The 19,415-nt window shown below is 37.0% G+C and overlaps 1 protein-coding gene across 2 annotated transcripts in view; it reads left to right on the forward strand.

Moving 5' to 3' along the window:
* Positions 1–19,415, forward strand: part of MORC1 (MORC family CW-type zinc finger 1) — a 175,596-nt gene that overhangs the window by 111,823 nt on the left and 44,358 nt on the right. The window contains exons 18-21 of one of the 2 annotated variants that reach the window (XM_023210742.2): positions 8,207–8,269; positions 9,980–10,225; positions 10,407–10,478; positions 14,413–14,517. In XM_023210742.2, the coding sequence (XP_023066510.1) occupies positions 8,207–8,269; positions 9,980–10,225; positions 10,407–10,478; positions 14,413–14,517 (486 nt within the window). The remainder of the gene's footprint in view (positions 1–8,206; positions 8,270–9,979; positions 10,226–10,406; positions 10,479–14,412; positions 14,518–19,415) is intronic. The other variant, XM_023210752.1, reaches the window with a different exon arrangement.

The following is a 19,415-nucleotide window of genomic DNA, read 5'->3' on the forward strand; positions in this document are numbered from 1 at the left end:
CAGCTGTCTTTGAATTCTTCCTCTGTCTCCTGCTGTGTTCTTCCAATTATGAGTGAATTTTTGCCTTCACCCTGTTACTGGAGGTCATTACTGTGTCTGTCCTTGCTTCTGTATTAACATAAAATGTTTTATTTGGGGCTGGGTGTGGTGGCTCACGCCTGTAATCCTAGCACTTTGAGAGGCAAAGGAGGGCAGATCACTTGAGGTCAGGAGTTCGAAACCAACCTGGCCAACATGGTGAAACCCCATCTCTACTAAAAATACCAACAAATTAGCTGGGAGTGGTGGCAGGTGCCTGTAATCCCAGCTACTCGGGAGGCTGAGGCAGGAGAATTGCTTGAACCCAGGAGGCAGAGGTTGCAGTGAGCTGAGATCGCACCACTGCACTCCAGCCTGGGTGATAGAATGAGACTCTGTCTTAAAAAACAAACAAATGATTAATGTCTTTCTACTCAAAATGTAGTTGAGACATCTTTGCTGTGTTTTTCTATAATATCTCAAGTTCTTTTGTAGAAGCAACTCTGATATTAAAATGAAAGAGTATAATTTATAGAACTTATAAAATAGAACTTACAAAATTTTTATTTACTCAAAATTCTGTTTAGTGATGTGATTAATAGTTCAGGTCAAAATCCATTACAATAAAACTAGCACAAAATAATTATCTTCAAGCTAGCACCTAAAATATTACAAACCCAGATAATTTAAGAGAATTGTACATTGTGGAATCCATTTTGCTCTATCAGGAACAAAACTCATCCCAGAGTGATGCAAACACTGGAAGAGAGTATACACTGGAATTTAATATAAAGCATCCAAATACTGTGATAAGCTCCAACAAGTAGTGGAGAAGTAACCACCTTTTGAATGTAGAGTGGCACTGTTTTGGCTATGAAAGACATGAGCAGTAGGCTCTAGAAGCATCTGTTTATCCTGCCAATCATCAACATTTTGTTAAGAACCTGTAATACTCAAAATCTTGTACGAGGTACTACAGATAAAAACAAATAATTGGGAGTTTATAATTTATTGAAAGAGACCCACATGTCAACATGTAACTATTAGATATTGTGATACACACAATGATAAAGGTAGGTAAAGTATGACAGGGGACTTTTGGTATAAATATGGCTATATAGACTTAGCATTTCCCCATTCTTTTTCTGAAAGTCTTCTAAGAGCAACACAGAAAATGGAAGACAAAAATGCAAACTGAAATTTTAGTCAAACTAGGAAACTGTCTTAGCTTCTTTTGTGATACTATAACAAAACACCAAAGATTGGGTAATTTATAAAGAAAAGAAATTTATTTCTCACAGTTCTGGAGGCTGGGAAGTTCAATATCAAGGTACCAGCATCTTGTCAGGGCTTTCTTGCTGTGTATTCCCATGGCAGAAAGCAAGAGAGTGAAAGAGGGTGAAGGAGAGAGAGAGAGATTGAACTTGCAGTCTCAAATCCTGTAGTAATTGGCATTAATCCATTCATGAGAATGGAATCCTCATAACCTAAACACCTCCCTTTAGGCCCAACCTCCCAACACGGTTGCATTGCAGATTAAGTTTCCAGTACATGCTTTTGGGGGGACATATTCAAGCCATAGCATAGATGTATATCAGCATATTTCTCAGAGCTGCTCAAAACAATCGGGATAACGCAGGAGCTCCACAGGAAGAACGGAAGAGAAATCGAAGGAGGAGCCTGGCGATAGCATATCAGAAGAATCAATACAAATACACTTATTGAAGAAGGATACATCTAGAGATGGAAAAGCTATAGCCGTTATCTGCAATAGCCAGCAGGCAACAGGAACCCTACTGGACCAACTGTGATTCAGAGAAGTAGAAAATGTGAAATGCACATGAAAGGACTCAAATAAGGCACAATTTGCAGAAGCAGTATTTTTTTGTAGAGATCAGAGGAAAAGAAGCTAGGCTTGTGAAAAATAACTTGCCTAGAAATTTACCCTCCACTTACCCTTTCTATAGAAAGCTCTGGGAAAGAGCTGGTCCTGGAAAATCCAACTTTTAGAATGACATGTTTTAAAAAAGCAACTAGTATAGCATCTAAACAGATACATTAAAAAAAAAAAAAGATTCCAGTAAAATATCAATAAGAAACCATATAATTATATAACAAAATACTGCAAGAAAAATGTTAAAGAATTCTAGCAAAATATAAATACAAAAAAGGAGCAACTATAGCCATTCCTGATAAAATTTTCAGAAAAGCAGGAATAGAAGAAAACCCTCTCAATTGATAGCGGACATTCACAAAACACTTGCAGCTAAAATCTTGCTTATTAGTGAAAGAATCAATGTTTTCCCACTAAGGTCAGGAACGAGGCAAGGGAGTTTCACTCTCACCCTCCAGTTCCACATTGTACAGGAGGTTCTAGATGGTGTGAAAAGAGAGAAAAAGAAAGAAAAGGCACTCAGATTGCAGAAGAAGAGGTAAAAGTTTTTTTTCTTTCAAAATCTGATAGTTTGTGTAGAAAACAGATAATATTTATAGAAAATTACTAGAACTACTGAAATGAGCTTTAACAAGGTTGCAGGATACAAAATCAATATATAAAAATTAACTTTCTATATATTAGCAGCAAACAATTGGAAATTGAAATTGAAAAATACCATTTCCAATAGCATTAAAATATATTAACTACTTGGAGATAAATTTGGGAAAAGACATGTAAGACCTGTACAGTGAAAGCTATAGAACACTGCTGAGAACATTAAATAAAACACATAAATGGAGAGAGATTCTATGTCATGAGTTTGAAGAGTCAACATTGCTAAGATATCTATTCTCCCCAGTTAGCATCAATTAAAATTCAAGCAAGCATTTTGATAGAAATTAAAAACTCGTTCTAAAATTTATATGGTGTGCAAAGAACTTAGAATAACCTTAAAAAAGAACAAAGTTGGAGGAATCATACTACCTAATTTTAATACTCGTAATAAAACTTTAGTTAAGTCAGTGTGGTATTGGTGTAAAAAGAGACAAATATAGCAATGAAATGGAATAGAGAGTTTAGAAATAGACCCACAAGTATATGGCCAGCTGATTTTCAACTAAGGGACCAAGACGTTTTCATGAGAGAATAAGAATCTTTTCAACAAATGGAACCAAAACATTTGGATAGTCATATATCCCCCCAAATAATAAACATTTATTCTTACCTCCTGTCATATACAACATTATTTTGAAATGGACCATGGAGCTAAATGTAAAAGATAACCTTCTAGAAGAAAATATAGGAAGAAATTTTAGTGACCTGGTATTTGGCATATATTTCTAAAATGTGACACAAAATGCATGAACTATAAAAAGAATTTTTTTTTAATTGTACCTCATCAAAATTAATGACTTTTGCTCTTCAGAAGACATTGTTGAGAAATTGAAGTCAAGCTACAGACTGGGAGAAAATATTTGCAAAACAATACCTGACAGTGGGCTTGTATCCAGAGTATGGAGAGAACTTTTAAAACTCGGCTGGGCTCAGTGGCTCACGCCTGTAATCCTAGCACTTTGGGAGGCCAAGGCAGGTGGACCACCTGAGGTCGGGAGTTCAAGACCAGCCTGACCAACACAGAGAAACCCCATGTCTGCTAAAAATACAAAATTAGCCGGGCATGGGGGTGCATGTCTGTAATCGCAGCTACTTGGGAGGCTGAGGCAGGAGACTCGCTTGAACCTGGGAGGCAGAGGTTGCGGTGAGCCAAGATTGTGCCGTTGCACTTCAGCCTGTGCAACAAGAGCGAAACTCTGTCTCAAAACAAAAACAAAAACAAACACAAAAATAGTAAGAAAACAATGCAGTTAAAAAATAGACACATTTAAGCAGGTACTTAACCAAAGGAGACATGCAGATAGCCAGTAAACACATGAAAAGTCAGTTTCATTAATAATTAAGGGAATTGCAAATTAAAACCACAATGAAATAACCACTACACACTCACTACAATGGATAAAGTTAAAATGATTATGCTATGTTGACCTAGGAAAGAGAGCAACCATTAAAAATGCAAAATGGTAAAATGACTTAGGAAAACAGTTTGGCAGGGTTTTTTTGTTTGTTTTGGGTTTTGTTTTTTGAGATGTGCTGGAGTACAGTGGCACAGTCATAGCTCACAGCAGTCTCAAACTCCTGGCCTCAAGCGATCCTCCTGCCTTGGCCTCCCAAAGGGTTGGGATTGTAGGAGTAAGCCTAGTTTGGCAGTTTTTAAAAAGTTAAAGATACACCTATCATATGACCCAGATATTCCACTCCACTCCGAGGTATTAGTCAAAAGAAATGTAAGCATATGTCCAGTTCAAAACTTGTGCTTGTGTGCTTATACTAAGCAGCTTTGTTTGTAATTGCCAAAACCTGGAAGCCATCCAGATGACCATCAAAAGGTGAAAGGACAAATTATGGCGTGCCCATTCGGTGGAAAATTACTTAGTAACAGGAAGGAATGCACTCTTGATTCACACAGCAATGTGGATGAGTTTTTAAATAATTCTTCCGAGTGAAAGAAGTCAAACAAAAAAAAGATTGCATACTGTGTGATTTCACTTAATATAAAACTCCGGAAGATGCACCTAATTGACAGCAAGAGAAAGCAGATCAGTGGTTGCTTAGGAATGGGACAGGGTTGGAAGAGGTGCTGGGGAGACAAGGAAAGTTTTGGGGATGATCAGTATGTTAATTATCTTGATTATTATACATGTATCAAAAGCTTTCAAATTATATATTTGAATTTTGTGCTGTTACTTGTCAGCTATATCTCACTAAAGCTGTAAATTAGAAAAAAAAATTAAAATGCACATCAGAAGGAAATTAAACAGACATTTATACATACATTTTTAAAAACTCAAAGAAAAAAGTCATTTTTATGCAAGAAGATTCTAAAACAGAAATATAAGGATTTGTGAAGAGATGCTGAGACTGTAGGAGACAATGAAATAAAACATAATTTTCAGAACTTAAACAGAAGAAATGAAATCATACAATTGGAAAGAACACAAGGCAAATTATCATTTTGGTAAGGATAGTGGGGATATAGAACACAGGTCACAAACTATTACCCATGGGCTAAATCCAGGCCACCCCCTGTTCATTTATGGCCCACAAGCTGCAAATGACTTTTACATTTTTAGATGGTAAAGAGAGAAAGAGGGAGAGGAGAGAGAGAGAGAGAACACACAACAGAGACTGTACGTGACCTGCAAAACTATTTTCTATCTAACCTTTTACAGAAAAAGTTTGCTGTCCCCTGGTGTAGAGGATAAAAGTAAAAAGCAAATAAAAATAATAGAAATTAGGAAAGAATTGCTTACAATTAATTACACAGAAAATGATAATGATAGAAGTAAGAAGGAGACACAATATTTGCACAATTTGAATACCCAGAGAAAACAGAATAATGGAAGAACACATTTTTAAAGATAGAAATCAGGCATGCTTTTCAGGAAAAGGGTAAAACTTGAAGCTACATGTTTGAAATGGTACACAATAGGGAAAAACTGCCCCCAGAATAGTCAATAGTAAGACATATAATAAAATTACTCAACTGTAAAAAATTATAGATTCCTTTGACCAACAGGTATAAACATCAAGTCACCTATAGGGACAAAACAGTTCACTTTGGCTTCAAACTTCTTATCTAAAAAAAAATCAGCTCCAGGTGATGAAGTAAAAACTGTAAGATCCTCATGGACAGGAAGTGTGAACCAAGACTTTTATATTCAGTAAATTACTCTTCACATAAAAAGCCTACAGGTAAATAGTTTTAAAAATAGGAAAGAACTGGGAATGGTGGCTCACGCCTGTAATCCCAGCACTCCGGGAGGCCGAGGCAGGCGGATCACAAGGTCAAGAGATGGAGACCATCCTGGCCAACATGGTGAAACCCAGTCTCTACTAAAACTACAAAAATTAGCTGGGCATGGAGTTGTGCACCTGTAGTCTCAGCTACTTGGGAGGCTGAGGCAGGAGAATCGCTCAAACCCGGGCAGTGGAGGTTGCAGTGAGGGGAGATTGCACCACTGCACTCCAGCCTGGCGACAGAACAAGACTCCATCTCAAATAAATAAATAAGTAAATAAAATAAAATAAAAATAGGAAAGAACTCAGGAAATATTCTCATGGTCTCTTTTTGAGGAAACTACCAGGGATCAAACTTCAACCAGCAAGAGATGTCTGAAAATTCTACAGCAAAGAACTGGATGTAAGCATTGACTGTATTTAATTAAAGCAAAAAGCCTAAAACATATGTGACATTAAACACCAAACTGAGTGTAAATACCCTGGCAATGTAAAAATAATTCAGCTAACCAAAAAGGAAAGGCAAGGGTGATAGAAAGGAAATGTAGTTTGATGTTTGCCTCAACTGTAATAGGAGACCAAGAGGTGTCATTTATTTGATTTCAGCATACTTCTTAGTACTAAGACACTGGGAAGGATCATACTGTTGATAAATATCAGGGGAAGAAAAGGGGGAAGAGAAAATAAACAAATTTTGCCACTGTTCAGAGTAGGAAATACATAGATCCTGTCTAAAGACGGAGAAAACTAAAAATATTATATAAAGTTATCACCATAATGGAGGTCACCAGAAAAAGAGAAAATACTATGTGTCATTAAAAACTTAAATTATAAAAGTAAAGGGTAAAATAAAATGGTTGAACCAATATCAAACATGTATATGATATCAATAGAGCAATAATTACAAGTGATATGTGAAAAAAAGAGACAATCATACTAGTAACAGGAAACTTTAACTTACTCTTAGCTCAGGGATACCTAAACAATCAATAATAATAATAATAGCAATATACATGTAATTTTATCTATCTATCTATCTATCTATCTATCTATCTATCTATCTGTCTGTCTAAACTCTGCACTCTCAAAATAGAGTATGTATTTCTCTTTAAGTACTCTTGGAATAATCACAGGTTGACTATATGCTAGGCCACCAAAAAGCCTGGCAGAGACAATTTAGCAGTGTCTATCCAAATTATAAATGCATGTACTTTTTGACCCAGAAATTTCACTTTTGGAAATTGATTATATGGACATAATCACCCAAATGTGAAATTACCTATTTACTAGGTTGGTCACTGCAAAATTGTTTGTATAGTAAAAGATTGAGAAGATCCAAATGTCAATCAAAAGACCTGGTTAAATACATTTTTTTTGCAACAATACACTGGAATATAACAATATAGCTGTAAAAGAGAATAAGAAGCTCTTTATATACTAAAGAGAAAGACCTCTAGGAGATATCCTTAAATAAAAAGGCATGATAAAGACCGTGTGTATAATATACTACCATCTTTCCCTGCAACAAAAAGTGGGAAAAAAATATATATATATACACACACACATATATATATGCTTATATATATGAAATATAAACAAATCTCCAGAAACATTAAACAAGATGGTGGTATCAGTGGTCACATGTTAATGGAATATGAATTAGACAAGTGGAGACTGAAGTAGTAAAGAGGCTTCATTTTAATATACTTCTAAAAATGTGTTGTCACATGTGACTACATTACCTCTATAAACATGTAGAGAGAAACAAGGCCATGAGGGCATAGAAGATAAAGCAATTAATTATCCCTTGGGGAATTGGAGGAGACCTTCAGGATAGTTATCTGAACTGAGACTTGAAGGATGAGTGGAATTTGACAAATGGACAAGTTTGGAAAAGTCATTTCAGGCCAAAGTATGGAAACATGAAAATAAGCCTGAGGAATAGTAAATGTGATTGGGCACTGACTGCATTATGGACTCAAGACTCCATTGAAGCTGATGCCCAGAGCTCTGAATTAGACAGTGCTGCTGCCTAAGGTCAGGATTCCTTCCAGACCCGGGACCCTGTAGGTGGGGAACAGAGAGTCTTGAGAGAAAAGAGACAAGGACGGTGGAGGCTGGACACAAGACTCAGTTCAACAGAGCAGTGCCTTGTTCAAAGACATTTGATCCATAATGCTTCAACAAACCATTGGATTTTCTTGCACTGTCTTGTCACTACTAATCAGAACATTATTGCAGTATATCTAAACTTAAATGCACTCCTTGAACAATTATTCATGAGGGCTTGCTATCTTGACCTTTCTTTAAGAAATGGAGAATGCTGAATTATTATCCTATGCCAACTGAAGGTTATTTTTACTTACATTTGCCTTAATGGTTTGTTTTCCCATAAAGCCTCAATTTATACCAGTGGACGAAGTCACTGTCACTTCCACCTGCTTAACTTCAGCAAATAAGGTGAGTAATTAATGTAGGATTAAGCAATTTATGTCATGTTTTAACCATGTGAAGGATAAGCCTTATCGAGGGCCAACAGTCTTCATGTTTTATGAGGTTCACACAGTGAAGCACTAATAGATTTTAACTGCCATTTTATTCTTGTTAGAGTGATACATGTTTATTAGGGATAAGTTAGAAAGTAAAACATAAACAAAATTTAAATCACCCATTATCTTCCTTCCTGTCCATAGTAACCTTTTAAAATGATCTATTTCTTTCCAATACTTTCTAGGGATATATACATACATATTTTTTGTCTACGGATATGTATTTCCCTAGAAATATGTTGTATATATAGTTCCTGTATCATTTCTTGTGTTTGCTAAATGTCATATTACATTATATTCCTCAGATGGCTGTTCTTATGTAGAATTTAAAATTTAGAGAGGAACATTTTTGAGCCTTTAGTTAGAGCTTCTCAGTTATATCAGTCACACACAAAAATATGGAACTCTTTATAATTTTAATTATTCACATTTCTTAACAGGCAGACGATGGGATTTATAAAATCAGACAACCTTTAAATAAATAGATTTCTGATATACATAATGTATTTTGTATCTTTGGCATTTCTTTACTATTCACTTTAAATATTGGAACACTTGTTTCCATCCTGTCTTTTTAGTTTATGTGTGTGTGTTTTTAATTTGCACCTTCTGCTACTATATCAAGGAATCAGAGACCAATGAACCCAGTAATGAGTTGGAGCTAGTATAGTCTTATAATCCAGCTCCCTCCTTTTATAGTAATTTATCTAAGATCACCACATACCTGAATTACAAAACCAGAGTTAGAACCTACCTGTTTTATAATAAATCATCACCAGAGTCTGACAGCAAGGTGAAGAAAGGGATTCTTCTGGAGTGGAGAGCTGTAAAAATCACCTGCAAGTAACTTGCCATAGGAAATAGATTGTAACATGTCATTGTAAGTCCTCTGTAATAATAACATTGTCTCATGCCTTGAGATTTGACTTAGCTCTGAACAAACTAGTATACTCAACTGTATCATAACTTTACAAAATGGTGGTGGTTTATGTGAAGGAAAATGGGAGCTAAAGAGTTTCACTGAGCCCTCAGCACTGTTGCTGAGAGGGTTACTTGACTAGTGGACACTAAGGCTATGGAGGATAATGATATGCTTAGAATAACTAGAATGTCACTCGGTCCTCTGCCCTCAACTCCTCTCCTTCTAATAGTTATTTTTGGTTTCTTACAAAAGAGAATAGGCTCTAACGAGCAGGCACATGTATTCTAGATCTCTTAGCAAATATATCCTTCATTGACTGCAGTAGCAGCTAGCAAGGGGCAGGAAGCAGGATGTGAATGTGGATGGGGTGAGGACCAGCCTTGTTTGCAGCAGGGAGCCAAAGGCAAGTGAACCTCTATTGGGATGAAGTCAGAATACACGGTGTGTTCTCAATTGCTGGGCTTTTTTATCCTCAAAATCAGATTTCTTGACCCAGCACAACTTTGCAGCTATTTAGGAATCAAATTCTTAATAAGCCATTGTGGCATTACACATTTGCTAAAGTTTCTAAACTTTTGATTTTTAAACTTTTTATTAGTAATAAGAAATACCTATTATAATGAGGTTATGAAAGAAGTGGTGATTAATTATAAATAAACTATCTACCAAAAAATAAAAACATGTTCTTTGTTATTTAAGGAAAATACCAAAACCCAGAAAATCAGGCTTTTGGGCGATGACTTGAAGCATGAATCTCTTTCATCCTTTGAGCTTTCAGTGAGCCATAGAGGACAGAAAAGAGACATAGAAGAGACAGACTCTGATGTAGAGTATATTTCAGAAACGAAAATTATGAAAAAGTCTATGGAGGAGAAAATGAACTCTCAACAGCAGAGACTTCCAGTAGCTCTGCCAGAAAATGTCAAACTAGCTGAGAGATCCCAGGTATTATCATTGTTTCTTGTTCACAAAACAATTCACTTATTCTGGATATAGCATTCGGTCAAGGTTTTGCTTCATCTTCACATTTTAAGACACTCTAATTATAAAATATACATTGCAATCCGTGTTTCCTGGACAAGGTCCCAATTTCTAATTTTTTTCCCTGTATTCTCTGTTTTGAAAGGAAAGTCAGATTGCTAATATTACCAGTGTCTGGAGGGCTCAGCCAACTGAAGAGCCCCTGAAGAATGCCCAGGTGGGAAAAGGCTTTTAAATTTGTATTTAAGGGAGAAATATTCATATAGGATAAACCTTTAATCTTTAAGTTTTGCGTTCAATGCTTTATAGGAAAAATGCTTAGCTAAATCATACATATTGTTACCCTGTAATCAAGGTTCTGAAAAAACAGGGATATAATGTATTACTAAGTGTTGAGAGTCATGTTAACAAATGCACCACTCTAGAATTTTCATGTGTACAGATGAGTTTATTTCTTTGAAAAGAATCACAACGCATTTATTCTTACAGAGTTGCCATTATTTAGTTCTTTTTTTTTTTTTTTGAGGATTTGCCCTCAGATTCAGTTTATAACAATATTAATGCCTACAATTGAATGGGCATTTACCCTGTGCTAGGTTCAGTGCTGAATGATTATAGACATCATCTCAATAACTTTCATTTTATATCTTTTTAAGCCAAAATTTACTGCCTAGTTTATCTACCTTGTCCATCACATTTGACTTCTAATGCCCTTTTACTATTTCCACAAATTAAATTCAACCTTAAAGAGTAGATATTGTTCACCATAGGAAATATTCAAATGAACTGCTATAGGCTCTGAAAGCCGTAAACTTACTTAATTAGCAAATATCTGCTGAGTTCTACCCAGTGTAAGACATTGCATTAGTCATGGTGGAAGGCAAGATATTTTATGCATGATCCTTTCCAAAGAATTATTTTGAATAGTAGTTACATTATAGAAATCTCTCACACATTCCTTATAATATCTTTGGCAAATGGTATACAGACTCTCTGAAAATCTTTGGTAAAAATCCTTACTTCCTGAGGCAGCCTTTCCATAATACCATTTTTTGGGTAGCTCATCCTCTTAAAGTATTTCAAGTCCATTTTCCTATAATTTTGAAATTTTTGCCCAAATCTTTTCTTGAGACTATATGGGCCAAGCTGAATCTGTTTACAACCTACAGAATTTCAAGTTTTTTGTTGATTTGAATTATGTATTGTACTTGAATGTAACGTTTTACCTATTCAGCAGATATTCAACCCTTGCTGTGTTCAAACTCCTGCATGTTATCACTTTATAATCATATCTCTTTTAACTCAGAATTCCAGAAAGACTGATTAGCTGTACAATTTCAAGATTTAGGATTTGTCAGTTTATTGTATAGATATGTTACATGCTCTAAAAACATACAGTCCATTGAGAAGTTGAGAGTGTGTCCAAGTGTTAGAAAAAAACATTTTAGACATTACATACAGGAACTCACTCAGTATGCACGTGCATGTGTGTGTGCATAAACATATAATATGTAAAGCTATATGAAGCAATATATACATACTTCATGTAGATATATATACTTATACCAGTATATACATTGATGTGTCTGTATATGTATAATTTTACTATGTGCCATTCAGTATGCCAGTCACAGGAGATTTGGGAATAAAACCACATATGGTTTCTGCCACCATCAAACTTACAGTCTAGTGATAGAGACAGACACCCAATAATTACAGAGACAAATGTCAACTGCTACTATGGCAGTTTTTATGACACAGTAGCATGAGTGTTTATAATAAGGGTTTTGATTCTGGTAGGACAGGAACATCTTCCCAGAAAATATGGTAACTAGCCTTTTAGGATTGAAATGTAATTACATTGGTAAAAGGGGAGGAAAAGCACTTCTAAGCAATGGAAAAAGAGGAAACATGGTGAATATGAAGAACTTTAAAAAGACAAGTAATCTATGGCAGGGAAAAGAGATGGAAAGGGACTGTGGTGTGAAGGAGTAGGGCAGGTCCTATAGGCTACCCATAAGGGGTTTTGCATTTATCCTGTAAGTAATGGGAAACCATTGAAGAGTTTCAAGCAGGGAAGTGACATGACCAGAGTTTTCTTTAGTGAAGATTGCTTTGGCTGAGTATAGAAGAAAGGTTAGTAGAGAGCAGAGTTGTTGGGAAAGACAGTCTGAGGGGTATAGCATTTTGGCCTCCACCTTGCTGCATAAGAATGGACCTTGAGCCTGGGACTGTTTCTTACCAAGAGATGAAGACCACACATGGCCTATGCTGGGTTTATTGCCTTGTATGGAAATATCTTTCTCTGTTACAAGTCCAGTGTATGCTCTTTTGTTCTACTTAAATGTGTGTGTCACATGAAACCTTGGTCAACCCCACTGCTATATCTATCTTCCTTAGGGAGGGAACACAGCATCTTTCTCCTGTAGCATGAGAAGGGTGCATGTAACCAATTGCCCAGCATTGGCTGATGGGGAAGCCTGCTGGGCATGGGGGATTGATACACACTTCTGAGGCTGATCTTGCTCTTCTCTTTGTGAGCAAAGCATTGTTCCATCTAGTGCCTGACTGCATTGTGTTTTCTTTGGCAACTCCAATAAGCAAGATACTATAGACAGAAGTTTTGAGACTCCTCCTCTGAAACTGATAACCAGTACATGGTGTTTCTGTTTCACAGATAATGCTTAACAAAAGTGAATGTGGGCAGAGCAGTTAGGAGACTTGACCGTGCTCTGATGGAGAGATCACAGTGGTGTAGGCTAGGATGATGGTGATGGAGGAGGTAACACTGCCCTTTCCTGGGGTCTGTCTTTATTGGATATAGAAGATCATGTAGAGGAAAACGGCAGAATGACTACAGAATTTTGAGCTCTTTCACCAGGTTGAATGGTGATTCCATTAATTGAAATTGGTCATTGTAGAAGGTGACTGGGCTTCTGGAGAACAGCATGAGTTCAGCTTACATAGTTTGAGACTTACAAGAGGATGTGCCAAGTGAAAAGTCATAAACATGAGTCTGGATTTCAGAGGTGAGATTTAAATAGGAGACAGTCTTGTGAGGTATTTACATGCCTGAGGATGAATGAGGTTGAATGGGTAAGAAGAAAAGAAGGACTAGACAGAAACTTGCGGAATTTTAGCATTTTGTGGCTAGCTACGAGAGTACAGGAGTGCACAGATGATTGTGAAGGAATTGCCAGAGCAATAAGAGAAGAAACCAGGAATTTACTATTTCATTAAAACCAAAATGGAGGAAAAGGGTGATTTGAAGAGAGACTGTCACGAAGGCTAAATTCTGTTGAGAAGCCATCTCAGCTGGCCAAAGACCTAAAAATTGTCTGTTGACTTAATGATTTAGAGGTAAGAGGGATGATCTCAGGAATATTTTTGTTGTTGGAGTAGAAAGGGTAGAAACCAGATTATAGATTCATGCAAAAGTAATTGCTGTTTTTGCCATTAAAAGTAATGAATTTACCGCTAAGTGGAAGTGGAAGATAAGCTAATTTCCCAGGCATGGTGGTGGGCGCTTGTAATGTCATCTGCTCAGGAGACTGAGGTGGGACAATCGCTTGAAACTGGAAGACAGAGGTTGCTGTGAGCCAAGATTCCACTCCTGCACTCCAGCCTGGGTGACAGAGTGAGACTGTGTCTCAAACAAACAAACAAACAAACAAATAGAAAGATAAGCTAATTTCATTCCAGAAGACATTATATATTTAAGAAAATCTAGAAAACCCCATTTTCTCCTGGATAAATCAGGAGATTATGAAATTCTTTATAAGCACTTGAAAAATTAATTTAATCAGGTTTTAAACTGTAATTGAAACAACGTTTGATTACTCAAGGATTATTTGTAGTAAATTTCTAATATCCTGTCCAATAAACACACTAGGCATTACCACTAACAGAGAAGGTTCAGGAAATATAATTAATTTTAATATTAACCTAAGCAGCATGGAATTAGGAAGGCAGATATGCTCTGAGTAAATCTTACCACGTGCTTATCATATGCAAAGATCAGAAATTGAATTTTCGCTATATATCCTACAAAAGTCTACAGTATGTAGAGGCAGAATGAAGAGTGAAGGTAGCTTAATGGTACCATTGATTGCAACTAATCCTTGTATTTTTTTTTTAATTCCTTGTTATAGGCTGCTTTTTGGGAAATGAAAAAGAAGCAGAGTCTGAACTTTGTAGAGGAATGTAAGGTATTGATTGAAGATGACAACAGCGAGAGTGATTCAGATATTATCCTGGTGAGATAAACTACACACTAAATGACACCTTGAGATTTTCATATTCACAAAGATTAGAGGGATCTGTTAGTGCCTCAAAGTAATGGAAACATTTAGTTGGATAACCTAATTTTTCGATGAAGAAATAAGACTCAGAAAAGTTTAAGTTACTTGCTCAAGGCTACATAAACTAGTAGAGATACATTTGGAACTTACGCATCTCCACCCCCAATCCACGGCCCCTTTCTGTTTTAGTTATCAGGCTAAGAAAGCCTTAATATATATGTAAATATACAAAAATTTACAAAAGTTATATGTATAACTTGAAGGTCATTGTGAAAACTCATTCCCAAATCTGAAGAATATGATCCTTTCTATAATTTGTAATTTGGACTCTCACCAGAAGGTTTAATTCTGAATCGACTTAAATCAGGCAGAGAAAAGTCTATTCAAGGATTATGGGCATGCTCCCCATTTTCCCCTTTAAATAATGTGTTCCTATTTCTAACTTGATAGTTGATATCAAGGAGTACATGTCTGGGCTCCTGCAGAATCCAGTTGCTTTGCCTTCACTAGACCAAACGTAAAAAGCCCTTGGTGTTCAGGAAGAAATGATTCAAGGACTTACTATCTGAGAAATGTTTCATCTGTGAAGGCATGGTGTTCATTATGTTATATAGTGTCCTTTCTGTTAAAAAACTCACTAAAAGTAATTGACATGTGAGAATTTAATGTCAGGGAAAAAATCTGTTTGATATTTTCTTTTATCTGAATATAAATTTTACTACTCACTGTAGTTTCCTTTTTACCTTGATTGCCAAGAAGCTTATAGCTAAACTTAAACCTGCATAAGAGCAACTACAGTAGCCTAGATGGTTCTATTTTTGACATGATAAGTGAGAGTATTTAGAAAAGGACATGGCCTCTTTGGACATGTCTTTAGGGTAAGGTCCCTCAAAATGCTATATAGAATTGTGGATTAGGTTTAAATTGCACTTGTGCCAATGAGAGACATATCATTTCTTCTGACTTTAGCTTAATTTATGATAATGTCCTTCACCAGAAAATTATTGTCACAAAGTACATGACATAACTATAACAAAGGTTTTATTTAAAAGTTGTTTCATTTTGGAAAATTTTAAACATAGTGCAACCATAGGAAATGTGCCCATTTCCCGGCTCCAGTGGTTATCAACGCATGGCCATTGTTATTTCATCCATATTCCCTCTCTGCCCCCATTACTCCCAGACATCATATCATTTCATCCATAAATTGTAATCATTTGAAGAAGCCATTTGAAGGGATATTAAAAAGGTATAGACATGATTTGTGAATGGGAACAGAAATAGCCTCACTATTAACAATAAAGAACAACTAAATGAAAAAAGTAAACACCAAAGTATTTTCAAAAGGAAAAGGGTCAAAATTTAATCAGAGACTAGAAAGAAAGACAAAACTGCAACTGGTGTTATAAATAATGCCACCTCTCTTGACCTCTTCAAAGCAAAATGTAATATAGTTGTACCTGTGAATATTACTATTCAACACTTGCTTTTCAGAAGTTTCAAAGTCTGTGTGAGTTTTCATGTAGCCTTTACTTTGTCACCTCTCTCAGCTTTGCACAGAGCTTTTGGCAAGTGCCTTTTCATGAATTAGAGATGGCATTTATATTTAAAATATTGTCTTTTCAGGTAATAGTTCTCAAGTTCTTATATTACTGTGTGTAGCTATGTGGTATGATTTGTGTCTCTGTGATCCTAGCAGGATGTCTGTTTTCATACTCATGGTGTCTAATTAACTTGGATAAACATGTATTATCCAGAGATGCACATTAATTTCTGTTTGGCTGGAGTCGCAATAATTCAAGTAGGAAATAATTGCTCCTCAATGTTGTCTGTCTGTACTTTCTTAAAACTAGAAATTAAAAAAAGATCGTCCCATCCCCCGTGCTCCTTCCTAGTTATCTTCTAATTATAGCATGTATCTGTGTGCATGTGTGAGTGTGTGTGTGCCCCTGTGTCTATTAAATTTCAAGAAGGAAGGCACTCAGTGCTAATGGTGGTGCAGGAGGTTGTCACTTAAGAAAGAATAAATAGCTACCACAAAAGACTCCCTCCCCTGGCCCCCAAATGTGGCATTTATTATTTTGGCAAATTTACTGGATGTGGGACCCAGGGTCTTATTTTAGGTATAAAAAACTAATAAAACTAAGAAATATGATATATTCAGCACACCAAAGAAACTTCATCTCACAGGGATGACTTCATGTTGTCCAAATTCATGAAACTGTTGTATTATAGCATAATATCAGTTTAGGTATTTAAAAGATAAATAAAGCCGCAGTTCAATTGGAAGGCATATATTGACTTAAGCTATGCATTCTGTCCCATTATGCCCATCTGCATGGGCTGGCCAATTATAATCTGACAGTTGCTGGTGAGCTGGGTGCCTGAATATTTAAAAGGCGTCCAGCTAAGACAGCCTGCTGTGTCTGCTACCCCAAGAGACATGACGGAGATGATGTTACCAATGCAACTATAATCCTAAAAGAGCACTGACTCTGGGAACCTTTGCCTTATCCCGGCCTATGCTCCTATAACTGTGTTTTTTTCATGCTTTCAGGAGAATAATTCCATTCTGACTGGCAGATTTGTTTTCGCTATGTTAATAAAATTAATAAATGTCTATCAGTCTGCCTTTTGAAATGTTTTTTTTTTTCATATTAAGGCACTTTATTTTTCTTTGTTCCATGTTTCAGGCAACATCTCACTCTGGTTCTTATACTTATAGTTATGCAATTTCAAGTGAAATGACAAAAGTATTTGTTACTTTCCAGATTCATATTTAACCCTACCGTTGCTGATTGTTTTAGCCATCTGATTGTTCATTCTCCAAAATTACCTCACTGCTGTGGCTGTTATGTTTTATTTGTTTTCCTAACTTCTTCTCTCCCTACCACCCTGAGCCCCTCAATTCTTGATTGAATGCTCTTCTTATTACATTTATTCTAAGGCCTGTGGTCTATTGAAGCAATTTTTTATTTTTTTCTTTTACCTTTAAAAATTTTTTGAGACAGAGTCTCCCTGTGTCGCCCAGGCTGGAGTGCAGTGGCACAATCTCCACTCATTGCAAGTGATTCTGTTACCTCATCCTCCCGAGTAGCTGGAATTACGTGCGCCACCACATCCAGCTAGTTTTTGTATTTTTAATAGAGATGGGGTTTTGCCATATTGGCCAGGCTGGCCCAAACTCCTGGCCTCGAGTAATCCACCCACGTTGGCCTCCCAAAGTGGTGGGATTACAGGCATGAGCCCCCTGCCCAGCTTTATTGAAGCAATTTTTAAAAACCACGTTCTTCTTGTTTCCTCTTTTCCCAGTGGGGACAATCCTTATTTTCTGATCATTTCTAATGTCTGGCACTTTGTTCTGCACCATGTCTCCCATTTAACATGCTCCAAATCATTCATGTGGTGTGGAGCTTCATTTGTCACATCTCTAGTTACTTCTGCTCATATTCTTTGTTGGTATTGCTTCCACGACATTATTTCTTTTTCTTTTCTTTTCTTTTCTTTTTTGAGACAGAGTCTCGCCCTGTCACCCAGGCTGGAGTGCAGTGGCGCAATCTCAGCTCACTGCAAGCTCCGCCTCCCAGGTTCACGCCATTCTCCTGCCTTAGCCTTCCAAGTAACTGGGACTACAGGCACCCACAACCACGCCCAGCTAATTTCTGTATTTTTAGCCGAGGCGGGGTTTCACTGTGTTAGCCCCCTGTCAGGATGGTCTCGATCTCCTGACATCATGATCTGCCCGCCTCGGCCTCCCAGAGTGCTGGGATTACAGGTGCCAGCCACCACGCCCGGTCGCATTTTTTCTTTTTGATATTTATGCTTGGCCGTTTAGCCAGTGTGGGCCATTCATTTTCAAAGTCCATGCAATGAGCGTGTTCTTGGCAAGACCTTGCACATCATTTGGAGCTGTAGAAGTTTCCAACTGGGATTTGGTTAAAGCTCCGGGCATTTTCTGGAGATTAAAAAAACTGCCAGGAAAATAATGAGGAGTTTTTCTTTAAAAAATCTTAATCCTCTTCCAAATGCTCTAGATAGCCTCTCAGTTGTTCCTTCGGAGATATTTGGTATGGGACTCTGCGTTTCAGCAAACTTCTTATTTTTCATAATCTTGTTAGGACAGCTACAGCCCTCTCCACCATTTTAGGGTAGCTAGGGTGGTCCATATTTGTTATCTCTGACCCTGTAAAGCTGAATTGTCCAGAAATTCGTGTGTGTGTGTGTGTGTGTGTGTGTGTGTGTGTATGTGCGCGCGCACGCGCGCGCGTGTGTGCATGCGCACATGCGCACAGGAATGTGTATTCTAGTAGAGTCGGTCTTTTCTCTTTCTGTGTGGCCATGATGAAATTCAGGTACTGTTCTTCCATCATCTCATGTCACCTCTTCATAACCTGAGAGGCAAGTATTCTTTTCACCCGTATTTTACAGATGGGGAAAATTAAACTCGCTAAAGGTCACACTGCCAGGAAGTGGGCACCTTGAGCCCCAGCTGTTAGACTTTGCTCCTCCTTGTGTAATCACTCTTCATGTGACATCTCCCTTTACCTCCCACCTTCATAACTGTCCCCTACATCCATTCAATCAGCCCATTCCACTTGGGTCAGTTGAAGTACCTAAATACACTTTACTCAGGCATGGGAGTTTCAAGGTCCACTTATATATTGCGCTGGCTAACATTCAGCATTTTGGCTTGTGTTTCCAGAGTTTTTTAGATGGGCCTCTCCAACCAAGTATCTTGAATCAGTTTTAAAACACCAATCCATCATCCATGCCTTGCCCAGATTAAGCTCTCTTAAGCCCATTTCTCTCCGTTTTCACCCTACATCTGACCTAAACAATGTGTTAATGGTTCT

The sequence above is a fragment of the Piliocolobus tephrosceles genome, unplaced genomic scaffold, assembly GCF_002776525.5.
Source record: "Piliocolobus tephrosceles isolate RC106 unplaced genomic scaffold, ASM277652v3 unscaffolded_20, whole genome shotgun sequence".
Taxonomy (NCBI): Eukaryota; Metazoa; Chordata; class Mammalia; order Primates; family Cercopithecidae; genus Piliocolobus; species Piliocolobus tephrosceles.